General features: G+C 43.2%; 1 protein-coding gene across 1 annotated transcript in view; it reads right to left on the bottom strand.

The window, feature by feature from the left end:
- Nucleotides 1–465: 465 nt before the first annotated feature.
- peak1 (pseudopodium-enriched atypical kinase 1) overlaps nt 466–13908 on the bottom strand; it is a 129801-nt gene continuing 116358 nt past the window's right edge. The window contains exons 6-7 of the mRNA XM_074677067.1: nt 10635–11446; nt 466–4340 (exon numbers count right to left, since the gene is read on the bottom strand). Coding sequence (XP_074533168.1) covers nt 2967–4340; nt 10635–11446 — 2186 coding nt within the window. The 3' untranslated portion in view covers nt 466–2966. The remainder of the gene's footprint in view (nt 4341–10634; nt 11447–13908) is intronic.

Raw genomic sequence — 13908 nt, 5'->3', positions numbered from 1 at the left:
CCACAGATTGATATGCAAAGACTTATTTAGACTTTAAAATGAGAGATTTAGTGAATCTTTTATGATATAGAGGTTAACTTTTGATCTCTGGAATACACCAGACACTCAGACTCATTGGCAAAGACACAGGACGTACAGAGAGAAAAAGAACAGTCGAGTCTTCTCCTGAAATAAAAAAATAAAAAATATCACAGGGATTTGGTTGATGCTCCAGTTTCAGGAGTGATTAATTTGATTCCAGTTTTAGAATGGTCACTGTAAATAATTTAAAGGTTCATTACCAGCCAAAAGCTTCAGTATGGTTTGGATTCTGCTGAAATCAGTTGCATCAGTCTAGATCCAAACGGAGAGGAAGCTGAGTGAACGTGCTCTTATTCCTGACTCTAGCATGTGAAGGAAATGGCATATTTACAGCATCACCGACTGTTTTTTACACCACGACAGCAAAAACACACGGGCACAAAGTGTATTTATAAAAACATATATTTATTGTTTCTGTTACCGATGGTTAACTCGATCAACAATAAACGTCTGCAGGCCAGGAGACATACTATACACATATCAAGAAAGCCTCAGAGAGCTTCTTTATTTTCTGTTCAGTGGCAATAAACAATGCAGAGAGGAAACCAGAGCAAAGAGAGAGAAAACACACGGTATTCGCTTGATGGATGTTGGACTTCAGCCTCTTCTCAAAGTGGTTCATCTCCTAAACTTTACAAGAGGGGGTAAAAATACTGTACATGTTCTGTATGGTAACATTTTTTTTCTTGGAAGAATATTTATTTGTTATTTGTGCGGGACCGTGATGACGTTTCTCCATCTTCTTCTCAAAAGGAGCAGTAAAGCTTTAAAAGTGAATAAATGATATTTAGACTCTAGTGACAGAAATAGAGGTGCTCTATACGTGACAAAATAGTGTGTGTGTGTGTATGTGTGGATTAAAATAGATAAAGGTTATATATATTTATACTATATATACTATATAAAGGCTTAAATCTTTAGACACAGGGACAGCCACCAGTGCTGTCCTCACACATTCCTCAGTACACAAGCTCTCTGAAATGCAGCAACAAACTCACACCTGCTTTGTCTGGATTTGGACCATGACACCTGGTTCTGTACGTCTGCAGTGAAAGGAAACAGGATCCTGATCCCGAGAGAAAGTGATCCGAGCTAACCGGCTTCAGCTCTGGATGTGAAAAAAGCACATCGGGTAAATTTTGCTGAAAGTACTTTTGAACATTTTTTGTTATCTAGATTCTCCTTCACAAAACTTTAAAAGGTTCGTATTGTTGTCTCACAGGAAAGCGTGTATATACTCCAGAAGCACTCATTTAATCAAAGCAGAACACATCTGTTGCGTGAAAAGCAGCTTGCATTAATGTATGATTGTCTAACTAGCGAAGAAACAAGGCAGGAGGAATGGAAGCAAGTTGAAGTGGTTGAGTTGAGTTTGTTTTCTGAAAGTGGTTCAGTTGAGAGATTGTTGTGTTTCCAGAGCAGACGACACCAGGTCCATAAGTCTTAGCTTTTTTTTTCAGTCCAGGCAAACTTTTACATTCCACACGCTGCAAAACAAATCCTCCTCAAATTCACAGGAACTTCTCTCAGTCTCTCCTGCATCATCATCATCATGTCTCCATCGAGGAGCGCCGACGTTCAGACTGAATGTGCAAATGTCTCCCGTAACGCAGAACCGTCCCGAAGCTACTTGACAAAAACAACACAATAGAAAAGACAAACTTTTTGCAGTCTCCAAAAAAAACCCATTCTCGTCTCATCCACTGTAAAATAAGTCCTTTGACTCGGTTTCTTTAAGTTTGAACTGAAATGAATCAGTTTATGTGCCACAAAACTAATGGAAGTGAAGTAAAAGACTGCATAATGTAAAATGTATAAGCAAGAAAATAATTGCATGTACTCCGACAAGGATCCAACGGCAGAGGCTCCTGCGTCCCATTTTGTTTTCAGAGTCTCTGAAAACCTCCTTGATGCTCACCTTCCTCTTTCAAAGTGTAAAGTAGACAGGGATTAAGTTTTAAGGTTGCAAATTTTGTTAAAATATTTTATCGACTGGCCTTGGAAGGTGAAAAGCAACATTTGAACAAAGTGTAAAGGTTATCTGTAACAAAGTCTGACTGCGCTCATGTTAAGTTTCTCTGTGCTCTACTGTGGAAATTAATGGAAAAATCTTTGGCTACAGAACTAAAAAGTTTTTCACTTTTGCATCAAAGTAAAAAGAAATCTGATTAGGATTAACTCTGAGGACAAATTGAGCTGTCCCTTCATTATAATGTGCTTCCTTTAATCATTTTTGTTCAACCTTTGTAGTTTTCTGAGCATGACTAGCTGCTAAAAAACAACACTTTTTCACCAAAACTCCATTAGAAGTGAAATAATTGTGTGTCTCTGATACTTTGAAGTTTTCCTCTAGAAGAACAGAACTCTGAGGGGATCTTGAGATGTCTGATTGAAATTATTCTCTTTGAAACGACCTCAGATAAAACCAGGAGACAGCTGCCATGCAAACTACAAATAATACATAGTTACACCTCTGTGCTCTTGTAGAATTTGGCTGCAAAAAAGTGTAAAAACTCAGATGTTGCTCATAAAAATTTAAATCGTGGGGAGTTAGGAGCAACAAGAGATGTGATGACGCCAAAAGGACGTCACTCTAGGAAAATAAAATGTTTAAATCTCTGAAATTTGAGTGGTAACACTTACCCTGATCCTGAAGCCCTGTCTGTCTGTCTCTCTGCCTGTCTGTCTGTCTGATGGGAGTTCTGTCTCACTCTGCGGTTTGATTAGTCCATGAAGAAACACAGAAGATGCACAACTAGCTGTTTAGCTTGAGCTGCTGCAACAATAAAGCTGACTATTAGCTTACATCACACACTAGCATCAGCAGAAGGGACCACATGGGGAAAGTTGGCTCTGTTGCCATGGTAACAGCTGGTCTAAAGAACTCAGAGAGGCTGTGACTGAGTCAGGTGGACGGTGTGTGCTTGGTGAGTTTGGTTCTGTGCTGCGTGCGCTGCCTGGCTCTGGTTTTGGGGCTGAGCGTGAGCGAGAGGGTGAGGCTGCTGCAGGATGTGCACCACCCGGCTCAGGGTGTCCGTGGTGGCGAAGGCGAGGTACTGGCAGCACAGCCAGTCCTCCAGACTGACACCACAGGCAGAGTCCAGAGAGCGCTCTGCGAACTTAATCATCATGAGTGTCCGCTTCAGGTCCAGCCAGTTCTGGAGAGTGGCCTCGCGCTGGCTGGAGGTGGCTCCTGACATGGGGCCAGTGGCGCTGCAGCCCAGAGCCTGGAACAGATCCTCACGAGGGCCCCACAGGAGGCACTGCAGGCAGGCGCGGGCGTCAGATATCCGAATCCTCTCAGAAGGGTTGACAGTGAGCAGTAACCTGGCGAGCTGCTGCAGCCCCTGTGAGTAGAGAGATCTGACAGGTAGCGAGGGTAGATCTGACCACGTGTACTCTCGCTCCTTCAGCTCTGGCGTCTCCTCAAAGGGGTTTTGGCGGTGCAGCATCTCATAGATGAGAATCCCAGTCTGGAACTCGTCACACTTCCTGTACTGAGTTGCTGTGACGATTTCTGGGGCGAGGCGTGACTGATCCCTGAGTGTTCCAGGATCGGCTGCCATGAGCGTGCTCTTCTGCTTCGCCTGGGAGAAGTTACTGATGATGAGGCGAGCGGGGCATGTGGCATTAGCAGCAGCAGCGGCCGCACTGGCAGACGTAGCTCCAGAGCTACCGCTGCTGTTGCTGTTGTTGTTGGGCTCCAGAGCGTCCAGGTTCCAGGGGTTCCCAGGTTGGCAGTGGACTAGCAGGAGGTTTTCCAAACGCAGGTCACAGTGGGTCACATGATACGGTTTCATGTGCTCCAGACCAGAGCACAGCTGAAGGAGCAGGAGACACACCTGGCGCTCGTACAGCTCAGGGTTATGTGTGTGTCTGGAGACGCCTTCTCGGACAAAGTCGGCGACTGTTTGAAAGGGAACCTCCCGTGTGATGACGACCACTCGGCTCTTCAAACGGCCCACTGTGTTCATGTGACCCTCTGATGGAGTTTCGGCCAGTTTCCCATTGGGAGCCTTGGACTCTGTCTTAGTTTCAGTCTTATTCTCTTTCTCCTTCAGCCTGTTTACATCCTCCTCTTCTTCCTCTTCCTCTTCATCTTCTTCTTCCTCTTCTTCCCAGGGGAGCAGGCGGATGGGGACATCAGCCAGGAAGTGTCCACAGTCTTGCTGGATGTTGAAGTTCACAGCGAGGCTCTGTCTCACTGCGAGGCTGTGGAAGAACTGCTGCTGGGTCTCTTTGACTTTGCTGCGACAGATCTGAAGGAAATGAAGGAAATAAAAGATCATTATCATCAACGTGGGGTCAGTATCTGAAATTTCATTTGTGGTATTTTAAAGTGACCCTAAGGCTGTTTAGTTGTGCAGAAGGTATTTCAAACTCGGGTCAGATCTGTCAGGAGTTTTTAGAGGCATATGGTTTGTAAACATCACCATCCCGTCCCCTTCTTGTCTCTTTACTACATTGTCCTTCAGGGCTTCCGTACGGACAAGAAGAAAAAGATAAGAAAACACAAAGCTGTATTCATCTCACGTCGCCCTCATTTTTTAAATGGCGTGTCTGGTTGTACAAATATTTACTGTATCTACAACAAAATGAACGCAAATCAAGTTAATTGGAATCAATTTGAAGGTTAAAAAATTTGCAGTCTTGGACTCAAAAAATTTGTCTGCATTGAATGTGTGCAGGATTGTCTGTTCCCTTTGCTACTTATGCCTGAAACTGGCGCAGACAGAAGTGCTATAGATCACAGTTTCAGGCTGGAGTCCAACTGCTCAACTGCCACACATAGTTTAACAGAAATCTTAAGATTTCTATGTTTTTTGGACCTGAATGTAAATAATTAATCGTATGGAGGCTTCTTAAGAGTTAGATATTATGGACAAATTAAGTTCAGTCACGAACACTCTGGTCATTGATTTGAACCTTTTACTGCCAAATATATACAGTTAAAATTGGTGTTTAAGACCTGCTTCTCAGAGTACTCCCTGGGTTAGTCAAGCAGCCTGCTCAAGCTTTCCAGGGAGTGTATTGCAAAATAGAGATAGACCAATATGGATTTTTTGGGGCTGATACCGATACTGATTATTAGTTGGCAAAGAGGCCAATAACAGATATTTGAAGACGATAGTCATCTGCAGTCAAAGTGAAAACATTGATGTAAAAAAATTTTGAACAATGCAAACTCCAACACTTTACTGCAATCAAATGCCTCCAAGCATATGTTTAATAAACAGCTCCCATGCTTAGCAGCATGTTTTATAAAGTTTAATGAAAACTTAAAAAGATAAATATCTAAAGTTTTCTACGGCAAATAAAGTTTTCCAAAATTATTTTGTAACTGCAACAAAACTGGACAGAATTGCAGTTAAATTGTTTTTTTGTTTGGTTTTACATGACTGATTTTAAATGACCATGCGTTTCAGCTGCGTTTCCACCAAGCAGTGGTACTGAACCGGGTCGGTTCAGTACGGTTTGGGACAGTTTGGGACAGTTAAGTCTGATCCCGTTTGCGTTTCCACAGCAAACTGTGCCCTCTCGTGGTGGGCGGCGTGTAAGCCGGATGCCGGAAGCCGCAGCTGGTAAACAATAGCGCAACGCCGTAGCAGCTTACCCCGCTATTAAATACAACGAAGAAGAAAACGCGACACAATAAACAAAGAGCACGGGTGGAAGACATGCAGCATTTCGTCCTCTCTGTGATTTTCATGTAACTCTCTGTTACAAAGTGCAATCAAGCTTCGTTTCAGAGAAGACTGTGTGCCGCCAGGAGAAATGCAGCCGCTGTCGGGGTAAGTGACGATTCTTTTGACCAATCAACGGTCTGCGGTGTGTTGCTCCACCTTCCGAGAGCGGATCGGTTTAGTCTGGCACCCATATGAAAGGGTCCCAAAAAAGTGGGAAGGCTCGTCTCGGTTTTTAGGGATCCGTCCTGGGATGAGTCAGTGGAAACGCCTCTAAAAGCGCAACGTTCCGAGACGAACCGACCCGGACTGCTTGGTGGAAACGCGGCTTTAGGCTTCCATAATGTAGACAGGGAGAAACTTTGTGCAGAGAAGCATCAGAGCCAAAACAACACAGTTTTGAATGGGTTTCTTATCGGCCGTCGGATTAAAAAAAAGCTGATGCCCCAAAATGCCAAATATTGGCCCTGATAATCGGCCCGGCCGATAATCGGTCGATCCCTATTGCAAAAGCCCCAATACGTACATACAGATCAATAGGATACATATGTAGAGTCTTAACAGGAGGAGGCTGGGGTGGAGGAGAGATTATCAGGACAGCAAGAGCTGGGTAACAAAGAAGTAGCAGGGATAAAAAAGAGTGAATACATGATTTAAATACACCACCTTGTGTCAGACACACGCTGTGATTGGTTAAGAAGAGTTGGGATTAGTGATTGAACATCAGCCTGTCAGCTGGGCGTATGACTTCTGTGCCCAGTGATTTCCTTTTGGACGCGTGTTTCCTGACTCTTTCTTTCAAACAACACAGCTTCATTTCTCTCTACCTCTGTTGCGATGGTCTTGATCAACAACTGAACTGGGAATAGCAGGTCAGACGTACGCTGTGATTGGCCCAGGTATGCACGTTTCATAGTTCACACATGTATCTCCTAGTAGGCTAATTTCTACGCCCCAATCTGCACCAATTTCCACGCAAGATTGATAAAAGAGCGCCTTTGTGTATTACTTCAGGAGGTTTGAATCCCAATACTGCAACTTTGCAGTGCTTCTAGACTGCACGCTAGTATCCTAACTAAAAGAAGACTTATCATCAAGCAAAATCACTCCAGAATACCCTCAAAATTTAACTACAACACCTGCTTGAAATTGTAATCCAAAGTCAGGACAATGGGTTTATGACAGTAGGAGGAAGTCTAAGAGTGCTGTCTAAAAAACTAAGACGTACTCCATCAGAGCTAGAAAACAACATGAAGAAAAATTTCCTTTTATGTGCAAGCACTCAGTGGCTCAGATGAAAAAGAATTGTTGTGCAAAGATGAAAAACAGCCCTGGAGAGGTTCAAACACTTGGCTCCTTTCTGCCCAGATAGCTAATCACGGTTTGAAGTGCCTGCGAGTGTCGAGTATCGTCAGTTTCAGAGTTACAGGAAAGGTCAGAAACAAGATGAGCCCTTCTGAAGAAGTGAAGTGGCTCATAAAAAACACTTCCTTTCTTTTATTGGGATTTGTTGGAAGTCTTACAGTTTATTGTGGTTGAATTTATCCGCTGTGGGAAATCTTTCACGGAAATTTTGTGCAACATCAGGAGCGAAAAATACTCTTTTAGCGTGGAATGCACACCAAATCTCAGCGATCAAAGATGTTCAAAACTCTGTGTTTTCCCCTGTTTTGCTCAGCTCTCTCAAGATCTCTGCAGCTTAGAGCATCAATAAAGCAGTCTCCAGTCAGTCAGAGTCAGCAGTGAGTGCGTCTGTCTGCTGATCATCAGTGACAGCCTCCTCAGCTCTCTCTTTCAACACTTTGATCACAGTTATGAGAAAAGAGGCCAAGTAAAGGATAGGATCGCTCTCTGCAGACTTACTGCAACGCTGAAATACAAACAAAGGGTGAGAAATCACAACAAGTTAGGATGAAATTTAGGGTTTGACTGCTGCTTCACTTTTATCAGAAACAGTTAACGGTTATGGGCTACAATCTCAGGAAAGTGTTGCAAAGACAAAGTTGTGTATAATATTGAGGAGTCGTCTTTGAACAATTGGTGATGTCACAGATTGCAATGCATAAAACTATTTTTATATAATTCATACATATTTTGTAAATAGTGCACTTTTGGTTTTGGTTGCATGTATTGTTGTGCGAAAGGACACCGGTAAGAAAATGTAAAAACTGCAGAGGAGATAATGTTTTTGCCTGATATAAGATTTTGTTGAGAAGAGTTGTTTATTTGTTGGTGGGGAAGTAGGGATGCACCGATATGAACATTTTGGCTGATACCGATATTAACCAATATTTACTGATTACAGATTTGGTTTGAAAAAAAATCTGAGATGATGTGTCGAGGTATTTCAGAGAGGAAGAACAGTGCGATTGTGAGAAAAGTTGACCATGGAGAGGATCAAAGGATATAGCGCCTGAGATGAACGTGATCAAAAAAGTATGTTTTGTCTGTTTTTTTGGGTCAAAAACAGGAAGAGAGACATAAAAAAGAGGGTCCACTCTTCTCAGGTACATCATTCAAGATACTCTGAAAGTAGCCGGCAGCTAATGAGTAAATATTGGCCCACTTTTGCACATCTGCCGGTGCCAATATTGATACTGATATATTGTGTGTCCCTAAAATAAAGAGTCTCTTGCAAATCCTGCAAAACATATTTGAATAGGGATGCACGATACTATCGGCACAATATTGGTATCGGCTGATAAATTCTTAAAAGCACGTTTATCGGTATCGGCAGATATGAAAATTTCTGCCAATAGGCAGAGCCGATAAGGTGCTATTCAGTTAGGATTATTTCTATTTTCCATCTGAAAAATAAGCTCCTTAAATAAAATGTAGCACTTCATTTATTTGCACTGCAGAGCTCTGTGTCTGTCACCAGGTTCTTACAGTAGCTGGTTATGTTTAAAAATCCATTGTACATTTAAAGTTCATGTGATCTTAAGAAATTATTTTTCTGTATTTCAATACTGAATGTCTTTAGTTTGAAAAAATAATACATTTCTTATTTATGGTAAAATCAAACGTTTTTTGTTTTGTTTTATGTATGTTTCTTACACAAATAAGACCGTCACAGTTAGAGTAACATATCAATGCCAGTACAGGATAGATTTAGCTTTCTTTACAGTAATAAAAACAAACAAACTTGTGATTATCGGTATCGGTATCGGCCAAAAGGGGTTTCGATATAGCAGCATATTGGATATCTGCAAAAATCCAATATTTGAATAAATCACACCTTCTCTGACCCTTTCACTTGCTAATTATTTTGAGAAATTAACCTCTCCTGTTAATTTAGATTAAGATATTAGTAAAAATGGTCTCATATCTCTCAGCTTTATTAAAACATTTCATAAAAAGTGACCTCAATGCTATCTTTTGTGTCAGACAAAGCTCTATACCTGTTGAAGAAAATTACAGATTATTTTGTTGGCTTTGACTTTAACCTGAAATCTCAATCTGATGACTTAATTTCTAAAGTGTGTTTTCTTTCATCACCACCTCGGCTATTTCTCTCTAATGCCTCCATTACGACTGACATTGAACCTGTTGGTTCTGGCATAACTTACTCACAGTTTATTAGATTTCCATGTGGGATGGAGAACCTCTGCGTTCCTTAAAAAACACTCTTTAGGAATGTGCATGACAACCTGAAGTCTGTTTCGACATGTAGGTTTGAAATCGACAGCTGCCAAGTGCACTTCTCTTAAGGACATAATATCAGGTCTCTCTGAAAAGGAGCCATTCTTTATCCAAGCTCCAAGACAACCAGAAGTAACCTTGATTCTTTACTGCTGATATTTCAGAGATGAATTAAAGCTTTGAGGCACACCGACTTACTCTGAACTCTTCTGGGAGTTCAGAATTCACACAGATGTGCTAAAGATGGATGATGAATAATTAGCAGTGCTTTAAAAACATCAGGGTGTGAAAAATCTAATTTACAGGAGCATCAGGAGGAGTTCAGGAACAACTGGGCCACATTAAAATAAAGGTTGGGAAGAGTTTAATTGGGATGTTGGGGCCTGTGTGCGCTCTGCAGCTCATGGTCGTCTTATTTATGCACAAACATGATAAAAAAAAACAAAACTTGAATATGAAGGTGAAGCTTTGAAGTGCTGCAGAAAGCAGAGACACTCACATACGGTGAATAATGCAACCTTCAGCCAGGTTTGTTTTTGACTTCAGAGCTTCCTCGTACAGTCTCGCTACCACACGCAGACATGACTGGAAGCCTCACATAATTATGTATGAGTCAAAACAAAACGCATGCACACACAGGTTTTACTGCACAAAGTTGTGCCCTAAAGGCTCAAAGTTTAAGTGCCAATGTTTCCGCCTTCCTTCACCTTGGCTGAGAGCGGGCGGGTATTCCTGTACTTGAAAACAAGGATTTAATATCGCTGCTTCAAGGACAGCAAGCTCAGGACTCAGAAAAGAGCACCTAAAACTCTATTTACATGAAGGGAGAGCGCAAAGGAACCACTAAAAAACAAACTCAAACCAGTGAGATGAAATAAAAGCGTACAGTATAACCTGTAGGCACATTCAGCTGCTTATTTGAGTCGAGCTGAATGTGGGTGGAAACTGATTGGAAGTGGGAGTGAAAGACTTCATACGGTCCATTGAGTGTACTCTGACAGTAAAAACCAATAAACAGCGATTGTTTTCAACCTTGGTTTGGCTAAAAGGCTACAAACAAACCACAGGTTCAGACTGACCTGCACTCTGGATACACACACACTCTTGTTTCTCCACTGCTACTTGTTATTAGTTGGATTTTTAGGGTCTTTTTCTTGCAAACTCTTTAACAGGTGTGGAAATCAGAGGGTAACAAAAAATTGAATATAATTTGCAAACACTTCTCACCTTGATGGCATAGTTGACCAGAGGATCCTTGGCGTAGGAGGCAGTGTAGTAAACGGCGTCTCCGGCCTCGCAGCACGGTTTCCCAGTTGTCAGTCTGAAGTGGGACCAGCTGTCAGTCCCGAATCTTAAGTGATCCTTCTGACCAGCCATGAAACGGTCCTCGCACTTTGTTGCCAGCTTCCTCAGCGTGTCTGTGTGGAGTCCACGGATCCTTCCCACTACTTCGTCCCAGCTGTCTAACCCCCTGTACAGAGCAGGTCTGTGAGCTTTGGTGCCTCCTCCTGCAGCAGCACCTCGACCTGTTGTGCGACCTCTCCCAGCTAAGGACTCTGTGCTTGGGTAGACTCTCCTCTCCCTCCCGGTGGTGCTGCTGTGAGCAGCAGATCCAGGTTGGGACACCAGAGAGGACAGGCTGTTTGCTGGGCGGCCCTTGCTGGCAGGAGTAGCAGCTGATGGTCTCTCCAAGGAGTCCCCGCTCTCGTGGTCGTGAGCTCGATGAGGCTCGGAGCTCAGAGAGGAGCTCTGACTCGCCGTCTCCCAGTCTAAATCGTACAGAGGGTTGGCGACGCTCAGGTTGGTGCCTCCAGGTTTGGCCTCAGCCCGAGGCCTAAGAGCTCCCTGGTGTTGTTCCCGGCCTCCCAGGTTGGGTTCTGTACAGGAGTGAGGTATCGACTTCTTAGGTAAGGGTGGGGGTGTAGCTTTGGGGACAGGCTGCTCGGCGAGGCCCTCCAGGTCGATGGAGGCCAGGGTGTCGTTGGATGCTTTGATGTTGCGCGGTTGTTTGAGTGGGATCATGTTGGCTCTGGATTGACCTGAAGAAGAAAAGAGACAAATGTGTAAGCATGAATAAAAACCTACACCAGCCAACCCTGACCCTGACCTGTTGCAGATTAAGATTAAGAAATGTGGTGCTCTATACCAGTAAATAGAGAAGTAAAATACCGGAATAATTGATTTTATTTTTCTGAGAACAAGCCACTGGTTGCTGTTAAGAAGAGTATTTTGCTTTTATATTTTCGTTTTAATTTACTGATATATTTTTGTAAAGGAGAAGTGAGGTTAAATACCAAACGTGTCAAGAAAAGTAAATTTGTACGTTTCAAATGTGATTTTTATGTTTTCAGTGGGAAAAAAGGACAAATCTTTTGTTGCATGAGCTGCAAGGGTTAAAAATAACACAGATCACTCCTCGCTTTTTCCACCATCAGCATCATCAAAGCCCCTTGATTCTCCCACATGTCATCTCCAGCCGCCCACTGGCTCCCTGCCTCTTATGAAGTTGAGTGGCCGACACGAGGTCGAGTGCTGCAGCACGTGCACGAGCCGGCAGCCCCTGAGGAAGACTCGATCCAGAAAAGCAGGACAGCTGGACACAAGTTTACCCCTTAACCATCCAGCTGCCTGGCTCAATCTGCAGCTCTCTTCTTAAAGAGGCAGCGTGGAGAGCGCTTCTATCAGCGGGCTCCAAGTGACCTTATTTTTCTGGGATGGTGGCGGGAGGGAATTGGACGGCTGAGCAGATGATTGGACTCCCTGGACTTCCTCTAGCGCTGAGGACCACTGAGGCAGACAGGCCTGAGTCACACATCTGATAAGATGAAAGGAGCAGAGGTGTCTCTCAGCCTGCATGATGGGAATGAAACGGTCTGCTGAATTTCTATGAGGGGGTGTGTGACCCTACTGCACAGTTTTTAACTCACCAGGGAGCAACCCGGTCCTTGAAGATCCCCAGGAGAGGTTAGGAGTTTTTCAAAGTCACATCTTACACCGTTTTCCCTGCCCTTTGGTAAACTCATCTGCTTGAACAAACTGTTTCTCTTTGCTCGGTTCAAATGCCTCTGATTACAAATTCTACTTAAAGAGCATGAGTAACCTCTCATACGTGTGTCGCGCCGCAGCCGCCTCGAGAGACGCAGGGGAAGCGTTAAGAAAGAGCAGTCGGGATAAAGTAAATGAGTCTTAGTAATCCTCCCTGGGACGGCGGTATTTGATGTGTTCCTCCTCCAATCTGCAGTAATCCATCCAGGAAAACAAGTGTCCACTCGTCCACTTGTGGGGATCTTCTGTTGCAGCAGTGTGACTGTGACTTAACTAAATTACATAACACCAAATAAGTGTTTTCATTTCAATATCAAAACGACTGATCCCAATATTCAGGATCTAATGATAAGATAACTGCATGGGAGGATGAAAACATCTCCATTTAGATTGTTTGGATCATATTGTATTAAAAAAGTACTATAAAACCGACTGGGCTGCAACCAATCATCATCAACATGATTGAAAAATAAAACACTCTGGCAGAGCTTTGTGAGACAATCAAGAGGAAATGAAAAGTCGACATCCTCAATCCAATTTTCTTGTTCTGCCAGAATAAAACTAGTGGCTTAATTTAAAAAGTTGCATTATTTCTGCTTTGAAGACTTTTTTTGTCTTTCTTTGATTCTCCTAACTGAAAAAAATCTTGTGTTTCTTATACAGCCCCTGCATTTCAAGTTTATCATCCAAATCTAGGTTTCAAAATGTGTCAATCAAGCCAAACAAGATACCTGGTGTGCGTAGAGCTTTCAAATAATAATAAAAAAAGACTTTTGAAGCACTTAAGTATTCCCCTTCCCCCTGTCAAATAAAACTCTATTGTGATACCCCTTCAAGGTAGTTGTTTCCGAATTTCAGAGATCGGTGTTCTTTAATATTTGTTTAGCAAGAAGATGAAGGAACTTGTTGCCACAGCTGAGTGATCACTGCTCAGCCGTCGTGCTGCACCAAAACTAACTGTAACAAGAGGAGGCGATGGAGGAGGTGGGCAGAGTAAAGAGAAACAGAGCAGAGGAATGAAGCGAGAGCGGAGGAGTGGGCGGCTAGAGGTGGTAAAAGTGAGGCAATCGACTGAGGAAGAACAACACAGAGAGGTGAGGGGGTGAGCAGGAAAGGTAAACAAAGAACGGTAGGATGAAAGAGTGAAATTCAGAGAGTTTAGGAGGAAAAACAAGAAGAAGAAGCCTACCTCAATTCCACTAATGCCTCAAAGTTTTCAGGTAAACGCAGTGCAGCTGCTGCGCGGGGAGGCAGAGGGAAACGCTTTGCTCTGCTTCCATCTCTGAGTCTGAGTGGAGCCAGCAGGCAGGCTCAACGCTCGCACAAACACTGGCGATTTCTCAGTGAGTGAGGCAGCGAGTGCTCTGCCTCCTACTGCCTCCTGATGCTCTGATTAAAACACTAATGTGTGTGTGAGTGTGTGAGTGTGTGTGTACTGTATATACAGCCAGTGAGA

Source organism: Halichoeres trimaculatus, unplaced genomic scaffold, assembly GCF_033239565.1.
Source record: "Halichoeres trimaculatus isolate MK-OKI-2021-1 unplaced genomic scaffold, fHalTri1.1 fHalTri1_scaffold_10, whole genome shotgun sequence".
In the NCBI taxonomy this organism is placed as follows: Eukaryota; Metazoa; Chordata; class Actinopteri; order Labriformes; family Labridae; genus Halichoeres; species Halichoeres trimaculatus.
Note: the sequence above shows the minus strand (reverse complement) of the source record. Positions and strands in the feature narration are given on the sequence as shown.